This window comes from Patiria miniata, unplaced genomic scaffold (assembly GCF_015706575.1).
Source record: "Patiria miniata isolate m_02_andy unplaced genomic scaffold, ASM1570657v1 HiC_scaffold_26, whole genome shotgun sequence".
In the NCBI taxonomy this organism is placed as follows: Eukaryota; Metazoa; Echinodermata; class Asteroidea; order Valvatida; family Asterinidae; genus Patiria; species Patiria miniata.
Genome location: NW_024037065.1, coordinates 4,112,664 through 4,139,308, shown reverse-complemented (window position 1 = coordinate 4,139,308; position 26,645 = coordinate 4,112,664). Strand labels below are relative to the sequence as shown.

The window sequence follows — 26,645 nt, the reverse complement described above, 5'->3', positions numbered from 1 at the left end:
CCCACTGAGAGGAAGTTGGAGCGATATGGTGGTACTTTTCGAGGACTAGTGGAAAGTGGGACTTACGATGTTCGAAGTAGAGAAGGGAAATACTTTCTTCGTCAAAGTTCAGCAGCTAGTGGTTACTACACCCAGGTACAAATTGCCATGTACTGTTCGAAGCGACCCATGTGCAAATTTATGGTTTGGTCAAAGAAAGACTACGTTATAGGAGATGTCAACTTTGACAATGAGTGGTTTGAGCAGCGTCTAGGTCAACTGCGAAAATTCTACTTCAAGCATCTTTTGCCAAAGCTTACAGATTCAATAATTTCAAGTGAACTAAAAACTGTAAACCCAAGAATCTAGATGCATGTAAGAGGCTAAAACTGAAAACAATAAATGACCACTATTATGTGTCGGGGGAAAAGATTAGTCGATACATCACACTTGTTTAGTTGAGGACTGTGTTGACTGTGACTTTATTCCATGACAATATTTAATATTCATTGATTATAATCAACTGACCTGGATAGTACTAGTTTATATGAACTATACATGTAGCTCTACTGTAAAGTTTGAACTGCTAACTGGGTACTACATTGTATATGAGACTGAAGAGGAATGTGAAACTGAACTGCTACTGAGAAAGTGTGCTATTGATGCAGAGGTTAATACATATTGTATACTCTTCAGTATGCAATTAAAGAAAACTCTGTTAAGACACAACATTTTCACATTCTATATTGAACTATTCTGAACGAAGCAATGTTATGCTAGGTTCACACATTCCCGAATTAGTTATAAATACAACAAAAATTAATCAGGAATTGAAATTGGCTCCTGAATCACCCCAACAATTTCGAACATGTTCAAATTTCAAATAAGGTTTTGTCGTTCACCGACGTTTAAACACTGTATACTCGGTGTGTTTCCTCCCGAGTGAAAGTTGGAAAAAAGTTGGTAACACACTGAGTACATGTATACGGTGTTTAAACATCGGTGAAGAGCAAAATATAATTTGATTTATATCACCCCGACGCAAAATTCCATCTTATGAATGTTCAAATTTGTCAGGGCGCTTCTCGATCTTTGACCTTACAAACAAAATCATCATGAGGCAGCCAAGAACCATCCCCGATTTACTAAAAAACTGCTATTCGTGACGATTCGGCTTAAAAATGAGGAATGTGTGAACCTAGCATTACAAATCAAATTTTTAACAGTGCCATACTGCTTAATGTGAGGGGAAAGTGACATACACACGTAATAATGTACTCAGGATATCTGGTAGAGGCCTGGAGTCCCCCTTCATTTGTGTTGGTCATTGTGTTAACTGGAATCTGTAGATTTTTTTGAGGTACATGTACCTGAGGGGGATGTGTGAGGTAACAAGGAATGAAGTATCATTTTATTATTACTTCATTATTATTAAGGGAATAAATGTGTGCTCCGGAGGTTTTTATCACTCGTTTAATACCGCTTAGAGTCTGGGTGCTGATAATTACCCGAGCCGGAGGCGAGGGTAATTATCAGCACCCAGACTCCATGCGAGCATAGGATCTTACATTGCCAAGAAATTTGAAAAAAAAAAAACGACCTCAACACAACAAGAAACGTACATTTGTACGAGCACAACTTTGGATTTTTCCGAGGTCACACAAAACGCTGGTATTCTGAGCCATGCATGTGCAAAATGGTAGGAGCGGATCTGTCCGGTAACCCAAATAGTCATGTGCATCGAGTGTTTCTACAGTACTCTGGAGCATGGCGTTGTTGATGACACGTTCACGGGTCTAGGTCAGTAGGTACATGTAGCTGTTTTTTGTTATATGTAATTGCAGATGTACCCAGTAAAATAGAATATTTGTATAAATTGGAGGAGTACTAGACAAGAAGAAATAAATGTTTCTTTATAAATATTTATATTTGTGGGGGGGGGGGGAGATGCTTCCAAGAATATTTCTCTGAAAACCAAACACAAACTCCATACTGGGAACAAAACTTGACTATTAATTTACAGGACTAGCTTGATTTAGACTTACATAGGGGATATATCCCATGGCCACAGTTGGGTAAGGGTGAGCTGATGTTGGCTTCCCTTCTTCAAAATGGACAGAACATATCTGAAATAAAAAAGAAACAAACAGACAGCAGATCAGATGGTAAGTTGTGGACAAATTCTGACAAAATGTTTTGGATGGGAGCAACCCATGCAACACAAACCTTTTTGTACGGGGGCCGAAGCACTCAACAAACATGCAAAACATACATTAAAAATAAATTTGATTGCACTTGTCTTTACACTGGCATTTCATTAAAAAATGGCAATTGTGTACATGTATCTATGGACCCAGTTTCCTATAAGGAAAAAATCCACTTTAAAATTATTAGACCGACCAAACTAGTTTGTGACATTAGGAAATAGGAATAAACCGGTACTCCATAGATAGAGGGCAATGTTTTGAATTTTTGAAGGGAAATTGGGGGGTAAAATGAAAAAGACAGTGCAGTGACAACACGCAACCCGAAAATAAAGATGGCGATCACTGCGCGATGTACAGTGAACACAAACAGCGCTGAATTGCTAGGCACCAACTGGCAGAAAACCGTGCAGAAAAATTGTGATTTCTACCCCAAGAAACTCAGTTCAGAATTACAAAAACCTAGAATTGAGAGAAGTCCGCTCGTTATTGAAAACGTCATTTTGGAGCAACAACAAACATTTATCGGTATATGACTCTAATTTGATCAAAACTAAACAGGGGCCCTACACTACACGATTGCCCCCCCCCCTATTTTTTTTTTAAACATACAATTAAATACCTTAATTTCCCAGGCTATATTCATACTATTACTAGTACCGTATTGGTAATATAAATTAAAAAAAATGGGGGACATAATTTAAAACTCAAGCTACTGTCACTAAAAGCTGATTTAGGCCTACCCGTAAACCCATGTCCCAAATTACTGGATACCATTCCAACAATCATGACCGAACATGAAGTATGAATTGAAGTACCGTCTGATGAATTACACAGTCCTTCCCTGAAAAAGGAACTTACAGTGCTGTATTTTGAAGGTCTGAAGTCCTTTCGGTTGATATTCCTCACCCACTGCTTTCGATTTGCTGCGGAATTGGCGTTGGAACAGTTGGGGAAACGATGCAGTTAAACACACACAATATTCGTGCGTTTCTGGTGCATGCAATTCGCATGTTGCAAGCTTCCATTTTCTCAGCTTTTTGCTTGTATTTTTGCAGCCAACGACGACACAGTGTTTTCCTGATCCTTCGTTATTCTTCTTCGTTGATTCTTTAGCCATAATGTTTTGAAGAATCCCGATAAAGGCTAAAATTGGAGCTCGATACGCATGGTTCCAGTTCGTTCACTGTTGCCACTTACATGACTTACACGTACACAAGCCCGTCGTTTAGCGGTTTTTAAAAATGGCCCCTCAGAATGGCAAATGCAACAGCGCTGCCAACGACAAAGGTAACAAAATTGTCTCTATTGGATTCGTCTATAACCCAGCCGAAAACCTCCCTTAAAGCCTAAACGTAACATTTCAACATCGTCTGACTTATGGTAATCCAGTAACCAGCGATTCAAGACCGAAATTCTAATTGGAGTTGTGGGTTCGAAAAGTGCCCTGACCCTTTTGGAAGGCTGCAGCAGTTGGTTTTGCTTGATTCAAGTGCTGAGTCTTAAGTGCATCGGTAACTGATTTCTGTTGCCTATTCTGCGACGGAGCTATAAAAGCAGCAGCTGAGTTTGCTGGGCGCATGGGACCAGTGCATAAACCTGCAATTTGCAAATTGACAGCCTTGCACGCCGTTGAAGGCATAGCACCAACCCGCTTCGGAAACTTTCTTGGAATATGGTGTGTGCTGCCCATTCCGTTGGGCAGTTTGGGAAGTGGCATTAGCGGATGCAACCGTGAGCCAAAGCTCATAATCTAAATCTCCCCATGAACGCGAGGGGTACAACTCTTGCTTGAGACGAAATTGTTCGTCGTATGTACGCCACGGAAGGCCCGGAAATTGGATGGAAGCCAGCCGTATGATTTTGGCATACTTCAAAATCTCAGCGAAGCGCGAAGTGTGTTTAGCTAGGTAAACTGCCATGTAGGTGCGAAATGCCGACTGCCAAATTTCGACATTTTCAATCTTTTTCTTCGCGGCGCTGGGTTTGCGCACCACTAGATTTCCCTTCTCTAATGTCAGCTTAAGGTTCTGTTGTGTTTACTCTGAACGAGCCAAAACTGCGCTAGCTGAATCTTGATAAAGCAGTGAAAAATCAACAAAAGCCCCTCCCCAGATCTTTTCTTTAGTAGCCTGCGCAAGATGTATACCTAAGGGAGTACCCACGTTAGTGACTTGGTGGAACGGTTCAGGGCGATCTAACTGACTTACAGAGAAAAATGTGTCCCTATTGTCTACAGTTATGGTGTTCTGTCGATTACACTCACCACCCGATGAAACAGGAACTCTCGTCCCTGTGCTCGTGCCAGCAAACATGCCAGTGACTGGCGATTCGGCTGGGGCTGGTGCCGGCTCTGAACTCGCTGCCGCTGGCGCTACCGATGGGTCGTACTGGCTCGCTGCTTTAGCCACACCCATGACACCGGTCGCTCGCTCCCCCGGAGCTGTCCACGAAGAAAGCCCAATCGTCGTCGTAGGCCTACTGGGGGCTGATGACATTGGAGCAAACTGCGGAAACGGGGATGCCGTCGCCGTCGAAGTGACTCTTGTGGGTGGCAGACCATACTAGCTGTAAGTAGGGGGAGCCATCATAGGATTCTGAAAAGACACTGGGGGTACAGCCAACCCGTAGTGGAGTGCCGACAAGTGGTGCGGCAACGGTGCTGTAACCGGCGGACGGGCCCGTGCGGCCGCAAGAATCACTGGATCATGATCCGGAACAGAAGGGGCAGTAGTAGTAATCAGCGATGGAATCGCCAACGCTGCCACTGAAGATGGTGCCTGATAAGAAGCCGAAATGGAAGGGGACCGGAGGCATTGAATATTTGCAGGTGTAAGCCTAGATCTTTTTGCTTTCTTAGCCGAGTGTGGAGCTGGCTCCGGAGAGTACCTTGCGGGGCGGCGTCGTGGTCTCGGCATTTCGGCGACTTTCCGTCTAGTGGAACAAGTATAATTCCAATATTCCAAAGGCGAAAAACCGAGTATAACTCCGGTAATCCAAAGGTGAAAAACCGAGTATAACTCCAATATTCCAAAGCCGGAAATGACGAACGAAATGTTTGATAAAATTTTCCAATGGATAAAATTTTCCAATGTATAATTAATGTGTGCCTCCGGTCGACAGCTGTGACAAAGTGATGGGTCCCGGTGTAAACAAACTTTGGTTCACCGCCGACTCATGCTCATGCAGCACCTCATTCGTTGAAAGTTTTCTCCATTTGCATATTCTCATTTGCATACTTCTTTCGTGACCTTATATGGTTACGATGACCTAATTGCCCCGTGTTTGCACTCTACAACTAAATCAGGTCACCGACGCGCGTACGTGACTCGCGCACCTAGTACGTGACTTTGCGATGTCAATTAATACATACCGACATGCTGAAAAAAGTACAGCTTAGCCGAACTGTTATTTTTATTGATATTGCAATGGCTAGTAATAAAGTGCCGCGATTTGCAGCTGAAGCAAATATTGTCGCTGCGTATAAGATATTTTATCATATATTTATGATAAAAGTAAGAATTTTAGTAGTGTCAACAATTAGTTGATTTTCAGTAAAATTAATATGCAGTTGTATTTCAATTCATAATTTTGGCACTTAATTAGGAGTGTAAACTAGCTCGCAGTAGTCCCGGAGGAATTCCTACCGGTGTATGCAAATTAGCCTAGGTCACAATTCTGCCCCTAGGTACAAAATCACAATGATAATGTAAGCACGGATCCAGCCCATTGCAAAATGGCAACAAGGTTGTCCCTAATAATGCAGTTTTAGTAGAGACACTGCCATTTTGCCTACTGGTTTATGGTTCATGTATTGAGTCAGTTTTGCCATAGCCATGTATTCAACTGCCATCCATGCCCGAGAATGTAAATATCATTTTCAAAAATAACAAAATGACACCGCACATGTGCAGAGGTGATCCAATCAATGGCCATAAATGTGCATTAACATGTAAACCTGTCCGATATTATGGGAGCGAGAACCAGTCTATCGCATGTGATCATGTGTGACGTGTGAATCCCAGGCCTCAATTCCAATTGGCAAGCGGACAATACTCGGAAGTTCTGAATGTATCATGTATGCACAGTCGGATCAAGGCGGTGCAGGAGAGTGCATTTTTTTTCAAATCTAGCAGTTTACATGGCATCCAACAGTTTTGCACACATTCAGTTACGAAAAATACACCCAACACATGTTCATGTCTGTGTAATCCTGATCCTCCATGCACAAATGTTGGATGAAAGGTTCACTTCACTGTATGGCTCATCACGACTAGTCAACGGCTCATCACGCCACCATCTCACCAGAGTTCCAGAAGATAGAAGAACCATCTTCTCAGGAGAATGATACTGCAAACTTTCTGGAAAATCATGACAAAATGTTTTTCTTTTCTTCAGAAAACAGGATCACATGTACAATTGTGTTATTACGGGGTGGGGGTGGGGCATATTGCATAGGAGAAATGTAGCCATACATTCCAAGCTCTACATGTTATACTAAAGCAGTGGTGCATGTATGTACATGATGTATCATGCATGTCATGACAACAATTAACAATATTCATATTAATTGTATTTATATTATTTATTTTTTTTGGGGGGGGGGGTTGCACAGGTAGGCCTGTGCAAAGTCTTGGCTGAACATTTTTGGAAGCTTTCTTATCCAAAGAAAAGATCCACTTGTATGGAACAGGAACACACAGAAACAAAAAACCTTCATTTAAAAATTGCCCATTTACATGTCCCTGCTGAAGCTGAGGTAATGTGTTTACATGCAAATTAAAATGAAATGAATTTGGCTAAGCATGACCGAATAAACATGCAAAACCTGAAATTAATTTAACGTCAAACATTCCAGAATAAGTTCTGCGAACACGAAAGGTGGCATGAACAATAAAAAAGAGTAGTCCGACATGTAAGGCCTACCTACTTTCAGTTTAATCATGTTCATGACTGTCAGAATCAAATTGTACTGAAATGTTTTTCCTCTCTTTTTCTGTGAGTGTCATACTCATAATTCATAGCCTACTGTTTTTTAAATTTACATTGTTTTACCATCCAATTTAGGCCTTTTTGATGTAATTGTATGAAAATATTTCCCATGTATGATTAAGTTGTAGCACAACACACGACATGTTTTGTACAAGTGTGACGTGAGGTGCCTGCAAGTTGCGAATTCATGTGATTATTATCAGTAAATAGAGATAACAATCGATCACACACTTTAGATAAAACTACCAGAATTCATTCCAGCCAGCTGTACTCACGATGTCCGATCGGAAGCCACCATCTTTGTTCTGCCCGCTCAGTATATAACTCATGAATATTGATTAGGCCAGGCACTTACCATATTTGGGGTACGCCCTTACGGCGAAACCTTCGTACTAGAAGAATGCATTTCTATTGTTTTGATTACGCGCGCGAGTTTTGTGTGCAAGGTCGCGTTGACCAATGAAATCATTTTTGTGATGCAGTTGTGGGCGGTATAAAAGTTCAAACGCCGCACGAACGAATCAGTTGCCGATAGAGCTTGATGTGATTCGTTCAGGTGAGTACATAAATTATCAGCTCATTATCTTGCGAACTACAAGTGACTCTTTGCATTTAGTGTCTATTATATTGACAGATAGTGAAGAGACATATATAGATTGCAGTGTTATGCTTTTGTCGTTGAACTTTATGGAATGAGGCATTTTAGTGTTCTAGTGTTTATTTCAACAAACATTAGCGATAAGGGAGTTGCAGGTATTTTATTGCACCTGTACAACGTTGCAAATGAGGAATGCTTTGAATTACTTATACGAACGTTATATTTGATTTGTGTCTATATATGTCTGCGGATTTAACTGTGCATAAATTATAAACAAGTGTATCAGTTGCCAATAGAGCTTGATGTGATTCGTTCAGGTTTTAGGGACGATCTGGTCGGCGGCAACTCACCGACTCAATTTACTCCGGGACTTTATTGGAAGCGGGTTTGGGGCGATTCATAAGACGGGACAGGAAGAGGGTTCTACGTACCAGTGTTAGCGTCACTGCGATGTCAGCGTAGACTAAAAGTATTTTCCAGCGGGGAGCTGGCGGATCGGAGTTATTGAAGTATTTTCCAGCAGGGAGCTGGCGGAGTTATTGGAGTATTTTCCAGCGGGGAGCTGGCGGAGTTATTGGAGTATTTTTCCAGCTTGGTGCTAGCGGAGTCATTCCAGCTAGGAGTTGGCGGGTAATTAATTGGGGATCGCCGGAGTAAACTGAGTCTGCGGTAGCCGGAGTAAACTGAGTCATAGCCGGAGTAAACTGAGTCAACGGTAGCCGGAGTAAAATGAGTCAGCGGTAGCCGGAGTAAACTGAGTCAGCGAGCTGACGTATTAACGATGATTGACTGCAAATAATATTGTTGGAGTTTTTAAGAATACATTATTGTTGAATTATAGAAGAAGTGTCTTCGTCCCTTTCTTAGTCATATCCAAATGAAGTAAGACTGCCTGGTTGTACATTTCAACCAAACGGATCCGGGAAATATAAATTTATTGTGACTTGGCATCATTACATCTAGCAAGGTGACGGCAGAAAGTCTTTAATAGCGCCCTCTACCCCACTTCGCCCGGCCGCCGGGTACCATTGGCGTCGTAGACAGGATTTGGCAGTTTATCTTGTTTTTACTAGTAGAGTTGCAGTTACTATGGACGACGACGGCAGAAGCAAGCAGGGAAAGATAAAGACAAGAATTGAGCCTGGAAGCCAGGGCGGTGAAGGCGGAGAACCATCACCTTCCTGTGTGAACAGTCCGGGTGAAGAGGATCAAGAGAGGGGTATGGGTGTAGCTCCATCAGAGAGAAGATCTACACCTTATCCGGGCAGCGAAGAATTGCGTCGTGGTCAAGGGCGAGATGACGAGACCACTTATCGGCAAAATACACGGAGAATATTGCAGGACGGAGACCAAGCACAGACTGATTGGCAGGACGAGTCTTGGCAATTTTAACAATACTTGCGCCGTGAGTACGATCCAGAGATTCAATTTCGACGAGATAATTATCGGGATATGGATGAACCGGGACGAAGAGTGCCACCGCGGGACTACTCTAGCAGAGGCAGAGCTGATACCTGGACTGGTCCTGAAGGATGTAGTCGTCATCAGCAGAATTCTGACGATTGGCGGGGTCTACAATTCCACATGAATCGTTGGGGACGAGGCAATGGTGATCTGAGGGGAGAGTCACACAACGATGGGCCAGCTGGCAGACCGCGTTGTGGACATTCGTCAGGGGTAGGCCGTAGAGAAATTATTCCGGATAAATTCGACGGGAAAATTCCATGGAAAGATTACCAACAACATTTTGAGGCGTGCAGAACTGTCAATCGATGGTCAAGAGAAGAGGCTGCCTATCAACTCGCTACCAGACTACAAGGGCCGGCACTGAAGGTGCTTGGAAATTTTCCACAGAGGGAACATCCGAACTATGATGAACTCGTCGCACAACTTGAGAGGAGATTCGGCCTAGGTGAGCAAGCCGAAAATTTTCTGTTACAACTTAGAACGCGAAGAAGAGGAGTAAGAGAATCCTTACAGGAACTAGGCCAAGCGATTAGGGATTTATCGGCAATGTCTTACCCGGAACTACCTTGCAACGTCCGTGAAAGGTTGGCGAAGGGGCATTTCGCAGATTCCATAGAGGATTCCGAGATTAGGGCCGGTATATTCCGGGCACGGCCACAGACTCTGGAACAAGCTGTGAGGGCTGCATTGGATACTGAATCTTTTCTAAAGGTGGAGAGAACCAGAGACAGGGGAAGATCGAATAAATTCGCGTGTGCCGTTTCTGGTGGCGAAGAGCAGAGCAACAGTATGCCGAAAGAACTTGCTGATGTGAACGCGAAGTTGATGGATGTCATGAAGATGGTGGACCAGTTGCGGTGGGAAATTAGAAATGGTTAACCCCAGGAACGCATCAATACACATCATGAGCAACAAGATCGGGAGAAAATGGGTAGAATGGTGACTTGTTTTTTCATGTGGTCAGAAGGGACACTACGCCCGGGACTGTACTAGAAGTGGCATGAAAGTACAAAACCAAGGAAACGATTTGGGCGAACTCAACGGACCAAGGGAACGCCGACACCGAGGAACGGTCCAGGATGGAAAGCAGCGTAAGAGATGACTTATCGGAAAAGCCAGAATTAAAATCTACAACTATCTTTGAGAGGAGTAACAGGGGGATATTTCTGACTGGAGTGATCCGTGGAGTAAAGATAAAATTTCTACTGGACACTGGTTCTACACAGACTGTGCCGTCGACAACTGTATATGAGCAATTTCCAAAGGGCAAGAAACCGAAGTTGGACATGATGGTACTCCGATCGAGTCGTGGGGACATGCAATGATGGATTTGCAGATAGGAAGAAAAAGCCAGTCACTAGATGTTACTGTGGCCAGAATAAAAAGTGAAGGAATCTTAGGCATGGATTTACATTTGACAACGGGCGGAAGTTTGGACTTCAACAACCTTAAGCTGTTCTTAGATGGAGAACAAATACCATGTGGAGATGAAGATGATGTACTGTTCTGCTCAAGGGTGGTAGTGTCCCAGACTACGGTGGTACCAGCGTTCCATGAGGCATTGATTCCTGTGAAGATTTCTAAACCACAAAATGTAAGAGGACTGGGCATCATCGAACCCACAGGCGGAGAAACAGTTTACAGGGAAAGGGATTATGCTTGCAAGAACACTAATGAACGTAAGCCAAGATATATTGCCAGCTCGTGTAGTCAACATGAGCCAAGACGAAATTGTAATTAAGGAGGGAACCATGTCAGGGATGATTTCATCTATACAAACAGAACCAGAGATGATTTCCAGTGCCAGTGTGAGGGAATTGAAGACTGGTGAAAACAACAGTCCACAAGAGATTCCTGAACATCTCAAAGATTTGTATTCCAGAAGTACAGAAGATTTACCTGACGAACACCGACCTCAAGTACGGGAGTTGTTGATCGACTTTCAAGAAGTATTTTCTCGAGGAGATCACGACATTGGGTGTACTGACTACGTAAAGCACAGTATCAATACCGGAGAGGAGATGGACAAACAAGTTAACGACATGCTGGAAAGGGGCATCATAGAACCATCCTATAGTCCATGGGCATCACCAGTTGTCTTAGTTACCAAGAAGGACGGAACAAAACGTTTCTGCGTCGATTACAGAAGACTTAATGCCGTCACGGTTAAAGATGCTTATCCGATTCCGAGAATTGAGGAGTCCATCGATGCACTTACGGGGTCAAAGTGGTTTTGGACACTGGATCTTGCATCTGGATATTGGCAAGTAGGGTTAGATGAAGAGGCGAAACAGAAGTCTGCATTCACTGTAAGGGGAGGTCTATATACGTGGAATGTGATGCCATTTGGTTTGTCGAACGCCCCGTCAACTTTTGAGAGACTGATGGAGCGGGTGATGGCTGGTTTACAGTGGGATATTCTACTCATCTATCTCGACGACATCATCACATATGGGAAGACAGAGAGTGAAGCGACTCAGCGCCTTAAGATAGTTTTGCAACGATTGAGGGAGGCTGGTCTTAAACTAAAGCCAAAGAAGTGTCACCTGTATCAGCGGAAGGTGTTGTACCTGGGTTATATTGTTTCTGAAAGGGGAATGGAGACAGATCTGGAGAAGGTCAGAGCTGTTCGAGAATGGCCACACCCTGAAGATGTTACTCAAGTGCGTAGTTTCCTGGGCCTAGCGTCATTATTACCGACGTTTCATCAGAGGGTTTGCAGAGATTGCTCGTCCTCTCCACAAACTGACAGAGAAACATCACAAGTACAAGTGGACAGAGACTTGTGAAGAAGCTTTCGTAGAGTTGAAGAGACGACTGGTGGAATCGCCGATACTCGCGTATCCTGATCCAAAACAAGACTTCATATTGGACACAGACGCAAGTAACTTTGCCACCGGGGCAGTTCTGTCACAGAAACAAGGAGAACACGAAAAAGTGGTGGTCTATGCCAGTAAAACCCTCAGTCCACAAGAGCGTAACTACTGTATTACAAGGAGAGAACTAGTAGCAGTTGTCATTTACTTGAAACATTTCCGTCATTACATTTATGGCAGAAAGGTGTTGGTAAGAACAGATCACGGTTCCTTAAGATAGCTCACCAATTTCAAGAACCCAGAGGGACAGCTAGCTCGCTGGATGGAGGTCCAAGGTTGTTTACTGCTTACACTTGCCTACAGAACTTCAGTTCAAGATTCGACCGGCGAAACACCAAGCATGATGATGCTTGGCCGAGATTTGAGCCTGCCCATTGATGTCAATATGGAACAACCTTGGACCGAGAACGATTTGGAAAATGGAGATTTCGCGGAGCAGTTGCGTATGAGGATGCAGGTGGCCCATGAAGCGGCAAGAGAAAATCTGAAGGGAGCAGCTGTCCGGCAAAAGAAGAACTACGACCGCAGAACTCGGGATTGCAGAATACAAGAGGGACCGTATGTGTGGTTACACAATCCAAGCCGGAAACGAGGACAGACAACCAAACTTGCACACCCCTGGGAGGGCTCCTTCCTAGTAATTAACCGATTATCAGATGTTATTTTCAGGATTCAGGAGAAGCCAAGAGGAAGACAGCTAGTGGTGCATGCCGACCGACTAAAACCTTATGAAGGAGGGGAAAGCTTCGAGCAGACTAAGGGTGCAACAAAAGGCCACCAGAAGGGGCCTACACGTCCTGCTACAGGCTCGGGTTCTATATAGCGGCAAACGAGAGGAGGCACGAAGAAACCTATCAAGGCAACATCAGTTACCACTGCGGTATAGGTAGACGGAGTGAACGGGTGGCCGAGGATGGAGGAAGACAGTATTGATAGAACAAATTCCTAGAACGTCAAAACCAAACCTAATATGAATGTAAATTCTTCTTACATTATAGAGACAACAGCAAGAACAGCAGAATGAAACCAACACCAACACTGAGGTGCAGAATTTGCGGCGAGGTGTTTTGGAGGAGGTGGAATCTGGACAGGCACTTACAAACTCACCAGAGGGAGAGGTACAGGTGCCCACAGTGTGATGCCACATATCTACGCTTTGAAGATTTGAGGCAATATACCAGACAAAAACACCTTCGGATCGACGGAGAACCAGATAAGAAGGAAGGAGAAGAAAGAAAGGCGGGGAGGGGAAGAAATGAGTCAGAAACGAGGAGAGATAAGGAGGAGGCGACAGATGCGAAGAAGACGGAGAAGAGAAGAAATGAGTCAGAAACGAGGAGAGATAAGGAGGAGGGAGCAAATGCGAAGAAGATGAAGAGGAGAAAAGAGGAGTCAGAGACAAGGAGAGATAAAGCGGAGGGGGCAGATGCGAAGAAGACGGAGAAGATAAGAAATGAGTCAGAAACGAAAAGAGATAAGGAGGAGGGGACAGATGCGAAGAAGATGAAGAAGAGGAGAAGAGTCAGAAGCGGGGATAGATGAGAAAGAGGGGACAGGAGGAAGAAAGGTTGAAGGGAGGAGAGAAGGAGAGACAAGGCAAGTCAAAGAGCAGGCAGACGTGAAGAAGGTGCAGAGAGTTGAGAATGCGGAGTTGACGAAGGAGGAGTCAGAGGCAGAGAGAGACAGGGAGGAAGGAGGAATGGAAGTCCAGGAGAGGAAGGAAACGGAAGAAGTATTCGAAATGGTAAACAACGTGGAAGAGGAACAGGCACATGAAGCTTGCATATCCTTGATGGATGAGGACCAACATGATCTGTTGGATTACACATCGGAACCAAGAGGCCTCGGAGTGGCAGCGAAAAAGATGAATCCACCCCCAGGCAGTCCGGCATTGTCATCGATATCAGTAACGTCCGTATCCTCAGCATCGTCCGTATCCTCGGCAGCGTCATCCACATCCTCAGCGTCCTCTTCAATGTCCTCAGCATCGGTCTCCCCAACAAAGAACGTCCCCACATCGTCGACCACACAAGCAGTTCTGCACAGCCAACCAACATGCTCCCTGGTAGATATACGGGACCTGCTGGGTGGACGTCTCAGGACAATAGTCGAGAAACAGACAGCGTATGTGTACAACGAGGGGAGGAAAGTTCGGAAGGAAATTGTGGAACGGCAATACATTCTGACAGAGTAAAATAAGTAAATTAACGCAGTTTGATGAATGACCTGTTTCTTCAAGCTCTCAGTATTTTATGATGTATAGGCATAAGTTTTATTTATTTTAGTGTTGCCGACATTAAGTTAAGTATTTGATGATGTGTAATTCCTTTTTGCGTTGCGGTCAAATCTCAGTAGTATATGATGTGAAAATATTTATTTTTAAATGTTGCAGACAAATTGTCAGTAGTTTATGATGTGTATATATTTTTTTTGAATTGTTGCAGAAAAATTGGAGCGTTGCGGATATCCCACTAGTTTACTGCGTAACAAAATTCTTTATCGTTGCAGACAAGGTTATTTACAGAATAAAAATATGTTCAAAGTTATACGATATGTTATTGTTCTAAGCACAGTTTTAAAATAACGCTGGGTACAGCGTTGATCTTGAGAAGGGGGTAGTGTGACGTGAGGTGCCTGCAAGTTGCGAATTCATGTGATTATTATCATTAAATAGAGATAACAATCGATCACACACTTTAGATAAAACTACCAGAATTCATTCCAGCCAGCCGTACTCACGATGTCCAATCGGAAGCCGCCATCTTTGTTCTGCCCGCTCAGTATATAACTCATGAATATTGATTAGGCCAGGCACTTACCATATTTGGGGTACACCCTTACGGCGAAACCTTCGTACTAGAATGCATTTCTATTGTTTTGATTACGCGCGCGAGTTTTGTGTGCAAGGTCGCGTTGACCAATGAAATCATTTTTGTGATGCAGTTGTGGGCGGTACAAAAGTTCAAACGCCGCACGAACGAATCAGTTGCCGATAGAGCTTGATGTGATTCGTTCAGGTGAGTACATAAATTATCAGCTCATTATCTTGCGAACTACAAGTGACTCTTTGCATTTAGTGTGTATTATATTGACAGATAGTGAAGAAATATATAGATTGCAGTGTTATGCTTTTGTCGTTGAACTTTATAGAATGAGGCATTTTAGTGTTCTAGTGTTTATTTCGACAAACATTAGCGATAATGGAGTTGCAGGTATTTTATTGCAAATGAGGAATGCTTTGAATTACTTATAAGGAAGTTATATTTGATTTGTGTCTATATATGTTTGCGGATTTAACTGTGCATAAATTATAAACAAGTGTATCAGTTGCCGATAGAGCTTGATGTGATTCGTTCAGGTTTTAGGGACGATCTGGTCGGCGGCAACTCACCGACTCAATAGACCTAAGACGTAATGACGTCACACAATGTTTACCGCTGTGCATTGTGGGAGAAACCTGGGGATAAAATTAAAGATGGCGGACACGGTCGTGAAACACACTGTGGATTCGGTAAAGGGTGCAAAGTTACCCTGCACCGTTGTAAACGACAACACCGTAGAAGACTTAAAACGGTGGCTAAAATCGTCACCGTTTTCACGAACAGCCACATACTATATATATTATGTTGATTTTGAAGTAAAGTGTTGTCGAGATAATCACAAAAGAAGTTTCTCATATTTTAAAACTGCAAGAAATACTACTTTGCAACAACTTTGTGCAGCAAGAAAACCATCACACGATTCTACGTGAGCTGAAGTTTTACATAAACCCGGTAATAAGACTTAATAAAGCAGTTAATTAGTGGAAATTAATTAGTAAAGATAAATGGCTCTTCGTGAAAACGCAAATTCACGTTTCCGACATATTGGCCCTTTCTGTTCAACGTGTATTTCCATAGGCGCGTGTGAGTACGCGCGCGCGCCTGAAAATGTAACAAAGATATGTGGCTTTTCGTGAAAACGCAAATCTCATTTGACCTACTTTTACGTATTTCCCTGCAATGGGTTTTGTACGCATTCAAAGGGCCAAAATGTATGTGGCTCTTCGTGAAAACTCAAAATGCAGTTATCAAGATTTCTGCCCCTTGCAACATTAATGTAACTTAGAAATTAATGATGTTTTGCTTACAGAAACATGTCAAAATGGTTAAGTACATTGTTTTAATGCGAAATATTGAAAAAAATCAAAATCGAAAAAAATTGTAATTTTGGAGATATGTGGCTCTTCGTGAAAACGGTGATGAAATGTCGGGGGTTCACGTCGATGGCCTCGGAAGCTAAAAGAAGTCTCTGCGAAAGGTAGGCCTGGTAGATTTTTATGTTGAAAAATTGTCTTCGGAATCGGATACATGATGTACGTACTGACTATACCGTATGTGTACGCGTAGAGCGTGGACGCGTGTGATAGTACTAATGTTTACGGTTACTTCCTTAAGTAAAAGCTCAAGGCACGATCACCGGGCGATAATTTATTGTAACTTACAAGCTGTGGATGGAAGGAAAGGAATGATGGATGCCTCTTTCTTCATATTTTACAACTTTTTGCTGCAAATGACTACACTAGCTAGGCTCATCAAATGGACAGATAATCTCTCAGAACTACCAGACCTCACATACGAATCCCTCCAGGAATATCTTCTCAAACGCAGCGTTAAAGTTGTTGAGGTTCCCGATGACAAAGACCCTGAAGAGCCACATATGAGGAAAATTCCACTCCCAACAGCAGAGAAGCCTCTACGGAAAGGATTCAACTACTTTGCTTCTGGGCATGTTTCCAACATTTAGCTCAATCCACTTGGGGATTTTACTCATGTCTGGGCTGATGTACTTGCATCCATGAAGGAAAATCAGTATCGTGTTAAAATAATACTGAATAAGTACGGGGTGATTGTCAATGGCGTGTATAACTGCCCAGCAGGAACAGGAGGCAAGTGTAACCATGTTGCAGCTCTACTGTTTGGTCTTCTTGATTACATAGTAACTGTTCGTGAATGTGCAACTTCAGCATGTACCAGTTTGTCTCAGAAGTGGCATCAGCCTTCACGCATCAGCAAGAAGTTCACAAAGCCAGCAAAAGCAGGTAATCCCAAGCTTTCAACGTCCCAATGCCATTTTAAAGAAGGCTCTACATCTACATGTACACCTACCAAACCTACATGTATAACCATTACATGTCCACACAGATAACGTGAATTATTTTTATGTTTTTTTTATGATCAGGCACAAGAGAAGTTGTGAAGCATGTTTTCGGAAGAACGACAAAAAGAAAACGGGCACTAGAGGACTACAGTTGCTACCAAGCTGCGCCTGCATGTAAGAGTCAATGTTTTGCAACAACAGCATTTAAAGAAGCCATCAGAAAGCTGCAAGAAACCAATCATGACACATGTTGGACTCAGATTCTTGACAGCTCCACTGACACTGCTACAGAAGATGAGACAAATTCAAAAGAAAACCCAAGTTTGGCCCAAGAGCTCACTCCTGAAGAAGTAATCTGTCGGCGATTCCATGTACGTGGCAACAGAGTTTACTTTTTGTTCTGTTACTTATTTTTATCGAAAGCCTTTTGTGATACTCAAATCAATAAACAAAATATCAAAGAAAGCTGGACTGAAGTGGAACTTGCAACCTCTGGTGTGCAGGGCTATCTGTCTTTCAATCAAACTGTCCAATCCCTAGTTCATCGGGAGTGACACAGTTATTTAAACATACATGTACAAGAGCAACTGACTGAGCTAAATAAATCCCTTGCAAACTGCATTTTATAGTTTGTAGGAAAACAAGCAGGCTTTTTTTTTTTTTTTTCAGAGTGACACTGACCATATCAGTGATATCGAGATTGCAACAAGAGGACAAGCTAGCAACATCCAGTGGTTTCGAATGAAGAAGGGTCGAATTACAGCAAGTATAGCTAAGCGTTGTTCTGGCAAAGGTGATCCAGCAGCCATTGTCAAGAAAATAATTACTGTTGGTAGCCCGACAAGTAAGCCCAAATCGCATCACATGGAGTATGGCATTATTAACGAAGGTGAAGCAGTGTCCAAGTACATGAAACAGAAACAAGATAGTGGCCTAAATATGACTGTGATGGAGTGTGGTCTTTTCGTTCACCCACTGCATGGCGAACTTGCTGCAACCCCTGATCGGGTTGTCACTGAGAACTGTGTCCAAGGACTTGTCGAAGTGAAATGTCTGTCAGCGTCCAGAGAAATGACACCAAAGGAGGCAATTCTAGCCAAACAGACGGACAGCAACTTCTGTCTGCAACTAAAAGAAGCGAAACCCACACTGAAAGAGCATCATGCATACTTTTACCAAGTACAGATGCAAATGGCGGTTGTTGGTGTGGCTTGGTGTGACTTTGTTATTTTCACAAATGCTAACTGTGATGTGCTCATTGTACGTGTTGCTTTCAATGAGGCATTCTGGACAAATGTTCAGGACAAGCTCCTGCAGTTTCATAAATCTCATGTCTTGCCAGCACTTGTAGCCCAGGGTTTTTGGAAAAAATAGTTTGAGGTTACAATTTTTATCCTATCATTTAATACTATTTATTGATAAAACTGAAACCTTTTTTTGGTCTTGCCATAAATGTAATTACTATAGTTCTCCAGAAATAAAAGTGAATATAATTGAAATTTTGAAACTATGATTTCATGAAAGAAATTCAGGATATTTTTTTTTTACCTAATTGCAGAGTTTATTAATATTTGTAAAGAAAACAGGCCAGTAAATGAAGTGTGCAATCATAAAATCATACATGTATACAATATTTATGAACCCGACAGTCAAAATATACTTATTTTTCTGAGCATTTGAAAACAAACTACATGTGTATGCATCTGTAGAAGGTTTGAGGTATTTATTCAATTGTTCATTATTCAGCAGGACTCATTTTGTTGCTATGCAAATGCATTTAGTAAAATATCGTCTAGACAGCCTTTTAGTTCTCTTCCCAGTCTTGGAGCTTTTAAGCTACAGGGCACTTTGCAATTTTTTGAGGGGGGTTTGGGGGTTGGGAGAGGGGGGGGGGGAGTTTCTCAGGTAATAATCCAACACATTTTAGATTAGGGTAAGCACTGGACGAACTTTAGCTGAATAAACACTGAGAGTACAACAAACAGTGTAAATACATGTATACTTGGTCTTTATTGAACCAATGCTTTAATACGTTCATCAGAAAAGCCTCGTAACAGCATATGAAATGAGCAGTGCAGTAAAAGTCAGTTGCAAATTTCAATTATTTAAAATGAGCATTCAAGCTGAGCAATTTGATAGGGAGTTTTTGGTGGGTAAGGAGCGAGAGTGGGGTGATTGGGGCGGGATGTTGGTGAGGGATACAGGAATAGTATGCAGGCATGTAAAAAGGGCAGGTTGAGGCAGGAGTGATCAGGTGTCACCGTGTGGAGGCAGGGGTTATGGGGGGGGGGGGGGGGTTAGAGGTGGGTCATGGGGTATGGGTGGAGGCTGATGGGGGGGGGGGGTGGAGGCTGATAGGGGAGGGGGAGGTGATATAAGGGTATTAATGTCAAAACTGTGATTGGAACCTAACACCTCTCGGGTTGAAATAGAGTACACACGTTTTCCCAAATGTTTACAAAATACAATGTGCACAACCGGTAATTACTGTATGCAGTCGAAAAGTTACATTTGACATGGATGAGAGTGACCATAAAGTAGGCTTCAAAATGGCCAAAAAAACTATTGCTTGTCTGTACTCAGTGGGGGCCAAAATAGTGTAAGATAGCAGCACACTTTGAAAATGTGGTTGATTTGCTTCAAGTAGGTTAGTGGTATCTTTTTGCTCAGAAAATGCCACTGTTTTATCCGTCCTATGCACCGTTCCACATGAATCCTCACCCTAGCTACCGCGACGGACTCGACTAGTTGATGTGGCTGCATTTGGGCAGCTCCCATCAAGAAGTGAGGTGTTACATGTCGCAGTTTTCGCTTCATGATTGCTTCTTTGCATGTAAAACCACGATCAGCCATAATGGCAACATTAGGCTCACATAAATCCAGAAGGCCACAGTTCATTGTCAGCTCATTGTCACTTATTGACCCCTCATATAGGTCAGAGACAAAAGTAGTAACCCCAGAGGGACTGATCCCAATCAAGCCCTTGAGTGTGTTTCCGTGCTTGTACTGTGAGTATGTGGCAGCTTGTACCTCCAAGTCTGATGGCCTCTCCACTGAGATCCCTGTGCAGTCAATTATAACCTGCAAATCAGGATACAAGCCCTTGAAGAATGCAGGCATGTACTTTCGAACTTTTCCCTTGGACATCCAGATGTTGGTCCCTTCAACCAGTGCATTGAACAAAAAATTAATCCATGTGATGAAGATCCTTGTCACATACGAATCTGAGATCTTGAAGCGCTCAGCAATGTCCTTGTTTCCACTACCTTGCTTTAATTTAACCAGTGTCATGAACATCTGGTCAATTGGATCAAAACTGCATTTTGGTCCCCGTTTATTAGCCTGTTCTTCTTGGGAGTTGCGTGCCATCCAGTACTTGAGACTGCTTGCATGATTTTGGCACACATGTTCGTAAAACACAATTAATGTTTCATAACTATAGAACCCTGTCCAGAATTTAATGTCTTCATCTGACCCCTCAAACCGCTTCATTGAGAACCTCTCCACTCTGGTCAACTCTCTTCTGGTGTCGAGCTCTTCTTTCAAACCCTTCAGAAGATGGATGACAGTTTGTGTTACCATTATCAACATTTCTCCTTCCTGCTTCAGGCTTCCATTCAGCATGTGTAGTATGCTATCAAGAACTGAATGCAGCTCATCTTGGATGGGCAGCTTTGTTTCCGGGTAGTAAGTCTTAGAATCCTGTGAGAGTGAAAATAAAATAAATAAAAATCCTTGAATTATTTATTAATCTTTCTAAATGTAATTCCATCCATGTGCTTTTTCACATTCAGTAACTGGACAATAATGTTGATGGTGGGGGTCTTACAGTGAATACAAACGATACAATTTAGGCTAAATACATACATTTACAAGGTACGCAAAGTGATAAACCAATCATAACACAAAATATCAATTATTTGGACTACACGTGTGTTTTCAATTTTTATAATTTTACTCTGCACACACAAATTCAGATTTTAGTTTTACCTGAGAGATGTTAAATGGAGATTCTGCACTTGTTGTTGGCATGTTGTTGTCATTGTTGACATCACTACTGCAGCTTTGGCCCAGCTTTGTGTCGTCACTGCTTTCCATGTTGCTAGAATCTTCCTAAAACCAGATTTGATTTGACAGTTGCAAATTAAACACCAATATAACATTATGTTATTAATAGCGAAGGAGAGGAAGACCAAAGAAAAGATGGAGAGATGATATAACTACATATATGGGAACAGCGACTTGGACTAGGACAGCCAGAAACAGAAGTGATTGGAAACGTCATGATGAGGGCTTCATTCGACAGCAGATGGAAGTAGCCTGATAGATAGATAGATAGATGAATAGTACCATTACCCCATTCCCTGCGTACAAAGTGGAACCAAAGTGAATTGATATGTGCTGCATTTTTATTTCCTCACTTTTAACTCCTCCCCCCCCCCCGCAAAAAAAAACAATAAATGAATGCAAACAACAATTAACATTTTCTGTGCTGTGCCAACAGATGTAACTAACAAGCACAAATAACCACTTGACATTACTTCATTTGGGTTTCACTGGGTATTTCAGGCTAAGTACAAGGTACAGAAACCAAGGGTTAAAGAAATATCATAAATTTTGCTCAGTTGTTTTCAATATTAACACTTTACACTGAATACAGGAAACGAAATAATTTGCGTTAAAATTACCTTTGCAATGCTACACATAGCCTCTGGACTTTCAAAGCAGCATTTCTTTGCCACGAAGGCGAGGGTGTTGAAAACATGAATAAAGTCGTTACTGGTTAAATAAATAACACAATAAGACATGCACAGGTTTGGAAGTTTATTTGGCAATCACGATATTTTTGAGTGAATTTTCAAATTGACAATTTCACTGCTGGTACGAAAATACTTTTGCACGTCAGTCAAAGGCAAATTAATATCAGCGAACCTACGCGGGTGAAACCATGGAGGAAGGCATTTTCAGACAGTCAAAAATCATTTTGAGTGGACGAATCGTGAAGCGCTAATGTATAAGTGTTTATCACAGATTTAGAAAACCAAAATATAAAGGTCGTATGGGCAAAGAGTTATAACGAATTGCCATTAGCAACTAGCAACAATCCATACTGCACGGAAGCTCCGTGCAACCGCGTGTGTTGTCCGTGTGCGCTCATGGTCGATCTGGCCAAACCACGGTGGCCGATCTACGGCACCGTCATTCCACTTAACTTGAACGACAAAATGTATGCGTTTAACAGGGTTATTATTCAGAGGATGGTTTGCTCATAACCATAAATTAATGTTTGGTTTTTGGGTGGACTGTAATTCATGAATAAGTGTCTATCTTTTCGCTTTTAATCAAGCAAAGATTGCTTTACTTTTTCGTAGTGCGGGTTGTACTAGTTTCGTTACAGTGGGCGATACCAGTAGTTGAATGGGGGTGTTTGGGAATTATTTGTTTTTGCAGACATTGTTTGCTGGATTATTTTTGTCAGATTGCCACTAATGGATGTTGAAACAAGGCGTTTAATGATTAGCTGATTTGCTTGCTTATTATTCCCAAAATAAACTTGCATGGTAAAAACGAAAATGTGCAGTGGAACAATTCTCAATCTAACTAATACCCCCGTATAGAAAAACACGTTTCGGTAAGCCTGGCATCTACATTGTGTATCCCACTAGCGAACCGGAAAACAAGTTCTGAGAATGAATTAAGGATTATGCGATTGGTGTTTTCATTTATTTTAAAAATATTTTCCATGAAATGAAATGAGATAATGAGAAATACTATAAAAAATTTTAAACCTGTCTTATCATTTTGTTGTGCAAGAGTTTTCGAGTTAATTGGAATCGGTTTTCACTAATATTACCAAAATGGCACCCGGGCATTACTTTTTTATTGAGAATAATGTAATAAATCACTGACCTGCTTAGTAACAGTAGTAAAAATCGTTGTTCGGGACCGTCCGTACACAGTACAGATATCTTCGAGGTCGAACTTGACTTTAAAATTCATCTTGTCGGTGTCTAGTCCTCTTTTGTTGATTGTGAAACATGCATGTTTTTGTTGACAAGACACCTTCTTTCTGTTTATGTTAGCCTATTTCTCGACACGTGATACCCACCATTTTCTCAAGGGAATTGGCGAAATCCTTAGGACCTTTTGTATGGTTTATGTACCAAATATGTGTACAATCCCACAGTCCCATATCTCAACAGACTTGTTAATAGCGCACTCAGTTCACTCCCACCAGCCCAATGAAATTACCGGTTCTTTTTTGCGTAGTACATGTATTGTCTTTCTGTGCAATTTTTGATATGTATACTATATTTTTTGTACTTACAATTTTCCATTGTTTTTACCGTTTACTCTTTGTGATTTTAACCTCATCTAATTTTTATTGAAATTTGTATGTAAACTGACTTGTAATTCAGCCTGTGGGCTGCTATAAGCAGTGTTTTAATAAACCACAAATAATAATAATAATAACTTCAGGTCCAGTTAAGAATTCACAGGTTTAACAAAGATAATCTTTTCCAAGCCTAACACAACAGGGCTGTGTTCCTTCCTCAATGGTTGAATCAGGGCCAGTGCTTTATCTTTATGGCAGTCATGAATATTTAATGTGTCCCACTGGAGATTGTTTACTTAGTGCCAGTTCTGTTATGTAACACATTGGCACAGTGTCCTTTCTATATAGGTATTGTGTGTGTGTGTGTACAGCTTGCAGACTTGTTGTTCATGTACAGTACAATGTACATGTCTTATTGGAACTGGCTAATACCATTACCATATACCCAGAGGTTTTTTTTTGTATTTTTCAAGTACACTATTGAATTACTTCTTAATGTAATTATTATCTGTGTATTTCTGATTAGTCGAGTCAAAGGTATTTAAAAAAAAACACCATGAACACCAAATTAACTTATGAAAGTATATGGATTTATTAAAAAAGAAAGGATGTTTTTCCATTTGAAATACACAAAATTACAATTGGCATTTACTATGGCTTATTAAACATTATCATCCATGATATTATCCAGTACACCTTCAAAATATGAACAGACTAAAAATAGAGAACAAAAGGGACGTGTGTTCGTTCTAAAACTAAATTTCAAAAAATTATGTTTGGCATATACATGTAGTGTGGCTTATGAAACATCATCTCTGAGATTATCCAGTATACCATGTGAGGAGTATTTTGATAGTTAAAAAAAAAGGAAATGATGTCTTTCTATAATATGCAAAATGATGTTTTGCATATAAACTGTGGCTTATCAAACATTATCATCCATGAGATTATCCAGTATACAAACAGAGTTAAAGTGTTTCTGATAGTTCAAAAGAAAGAAAAGAAATTGATGTCTTTCCATTCTAACTCAAAATGATGGTAAGCATACATGTAAATATTAAACATCATCCCTGAGATTAGTCACAAACGATGCAATGCTTGCTTAAAATGTATGTTATGTTTGCAATAAACATTGCGTTCCTGCCAAAGTAATAACGAGACAACTGTCTCATACTTATTAAACATTTACATAACACTTAAAAATGAAAATTGAATACTTTTTGCTGGTCCATTTTTGGCCTGAACTAGTCAGCTGCTCTAGTGCTTAATACCAGTTTAAACAAATACATGTAAATACAAAATAACCACGAAACATATCTTACAACACACACTGCATATAAGAAAATGTAAGAAGACTGACTTTCTTTTTTAGCATCAATGTAGACGTATATTGAATTACTGATGACAGTGAACACAAATTCCATGATACCAAACTATAAATGGTTTTAAACATTGTTTCTTTTACTGCATGTTTTTTTTTAACAAGCACGTGTATTTGACTAGATGTATGATGTACGTACAAAGGGAAAAAGAAATATATTTATGTTCAATTTTCATCAAAGAAAAAGTCAGTTCTGTACGTCGATACGTCAATTAAATTACGTGTCAGTCTCTACATAAAACTATAAACTAACTGTTTACCCATAACTCATAAGAAATGGAACATTCCCATTTGTTTTTTAAAAAATGGTTAAGTGTAACATTCAGATAACTCAATCAGATGTTCACAAAAGAAATGGCAATTCCTGTTTCTCCATGCATCAATGTTTATATATTATACAAAAACTGTTCTTAGTTTCCTACTTTGACCATATACATGTAAGTGTCATTAAATAAATAAAAAATTATTCCTGGTAAAATTTGGAAGAAGTGTAGACAGTATTTTAGGCGAGCCCTCAAATTAGAATCCCTCCCCGGACCGTTCGGGGTTGAGCCCGCCCAGTATGTTGAAGGGATTGGGACCTTGCATGGAACCGATCGGCCTGGATTAACTCCACCAGGCTTCTGCACCATGGCTCTGGCTTATCACAAAGGAACCAATTTGCGACGCGCTAATCCTCCAGTAGGCAACAGTGACTGTGATGAGCTTCATAGAAGTTGCCGCTGGTAATCCCAGTGGGCTGAATAATCCTCCAACAATGGCCAGACTTCAATTTATGTTGCCTATTGTGAAACCCTGAGTCACCAGTTTGGACCGATTGGGGCGTCACGCTTCAGTGACCGGTAGGCTTCTGGCTTCGTACCGATTGGGGTGAAAGAAATTAGCATACCGGACCCGGTACCCGAACGGTCTGTTATCTGATGGCTCGCCTTAAGACTCCCCTCTCAAAAATGGCAAGTTCTGGACTGATAGTTATCTAAATACCCCACATTAACTGTTGATGAGCTGCACCTGAGTCGACATCCATTGTAACTCTGTTTTGTATATCTTCCATGGAAATTCACATTCCACAAATAGTAGAAATGATCCAGGAGTATGTATGCATACCACATGTAAGTGTATCAAGTACATGTAGACATGTATACAAGATATGTGTACGTTTTAAAAGCACAATTATGGATACACAACAGTTGTGATTTATTCCTACACGAATGAAATAACTGAGTATGGTGCAAAATATCTGGCAAGATACGAGCATGCACATAATACACCCGGCAAAGTTCGGCTTCTTGATTTTCTGCAGCTACACTGTATATTCTTTTGGTTGATAAAACTATATTTTATAATACATTTGTGTTTGCTATCTATATATAGAATGTGGAAAAGGCAGGTTTTTGCACAGATTTCATATAACGTAGGCCTAATGCTCTAGAATGCTTTCCAGACAGAGCCAAAAATATCTTTATAAAAGAACACCAGAGGAATAAAAGGCTACAAATATTGCCATGTGTTAAGTAAATTAATGAACATACACTCTAAAGAACAGAATAAACTATTTAGAATGAGAAAATAGAAGAATACAAATACAGTAAATGATACTAAGCTATAGCTACATTGTAAAAGAATAAATATGAAAAACAAGGTCACAAGCTCAAACAAAAGGATGAGCTAA

The 26,645-nt window shown here is 41.3% G+C and overlaps 3 protein-coding genes across 3 annotated transcripts; 2 read left to right on the top strand and 1 right to left on the bottom strand.

The window, feature by feature from the left end:
* The first annotated feature begins 12,456 nt into the window (after positions 1–12,456).
* Positions 12,457–13,658, top strand: LOC119733856 (PR domain zinc finger protein 15-like). The gene is made up of 2 exons (XM_038207222.1): positions 12,457–12,674; positions 13,115–13,658. The coding sequence occupies exons 1-2, from the start codon at positions 12,457–12,459 to the stop codon at positions 13,656–13,658; spliced, it is 762 nt and encodes a 253-aa protein (XP_038063150.1).
* A 3,352-nt stretch (positions 13,659–17,010) lies between these two features.
* On the top strand, positions 17,011–18,750 carry LOC119733854. The gene is made up of 2 exons (XM_038207221.1): positions 17,011–17,043; positions 17,925–18,750. The coding sequence occupies exons 1-2, from the start codon at positions 17,011–17,013 to the stop codon at positions 18,627–18,629; spliced, it is 738 nt and encodes a 245-aa protein (XP_038063149.1). The 3' UTR covers positions 18,630–18,750.
* Positions 18,751–19,206: 456 nt separating this feature from the next.
* On the bottom strand, positions 19,207–21,353 carry LOC119733853. The gene is made up of 3 exons (XM_038207220.1): positions 21,246–21,353; positions 19,977–20,957; positions 19,207–19,221 (listed from the first exon to the last, which is right to left on the bottom strand). Exons 1-3 carry the CDS (start codon positions 21,351–21,353, stop codon positions 19,207–19,209), a joined length of 1,104 nt encoding a protein of 367 aa, XP_038063148.1.
* Positions 21,354–26,645: the final 5,292 nt, after the last annotated feature.

Excerpts from the sequence above, each read along its gene's own strand:
- LOC119733856 (XM_038207222.1), top strand. The coding sequence starts at position 12,457 with ATGATGATGCTTGGCCGAGATTTGAGCCTGCCCATTGATGTCAATATG. Across the intron at positions 12,675-13,114 it reads TGCAGAATACAAGAGGGACC|AGACAACAGCAAGAACAGCA; the intron begins GTATGTGTGGTT and ends CTTACATTATAG.
- LOC119733854 (XM_038207221.1), top strand. The coding sequence starts at position 17,011 with ATGGCGTGTATAACTGCCCAGCAGGAACAGGAG. Across the intron at positions 17,044-17,924 it reads CTGCCCAGCAGGAACAGGAG|AGTGACACTGACCATATCAG; the intron begins GCAAGTGTAACC and ends TTTTTTTTTCAG.
- LOC119733853 (XM_038207220.1), bottom strand. The coding sequence starts at position 21,353 with ATGGAAAGCAGTGACGACACAAAGCTGGGCCAAAGCTGCAGTAGTGAT. Across the intron at positions 20,958-21,245 it reads CTCCATTTAACATCTCTCAG|GATTCTAAGACTTACTACCC; the intron begins GTAAAACTAAAA and ends TCACTCTCACAG.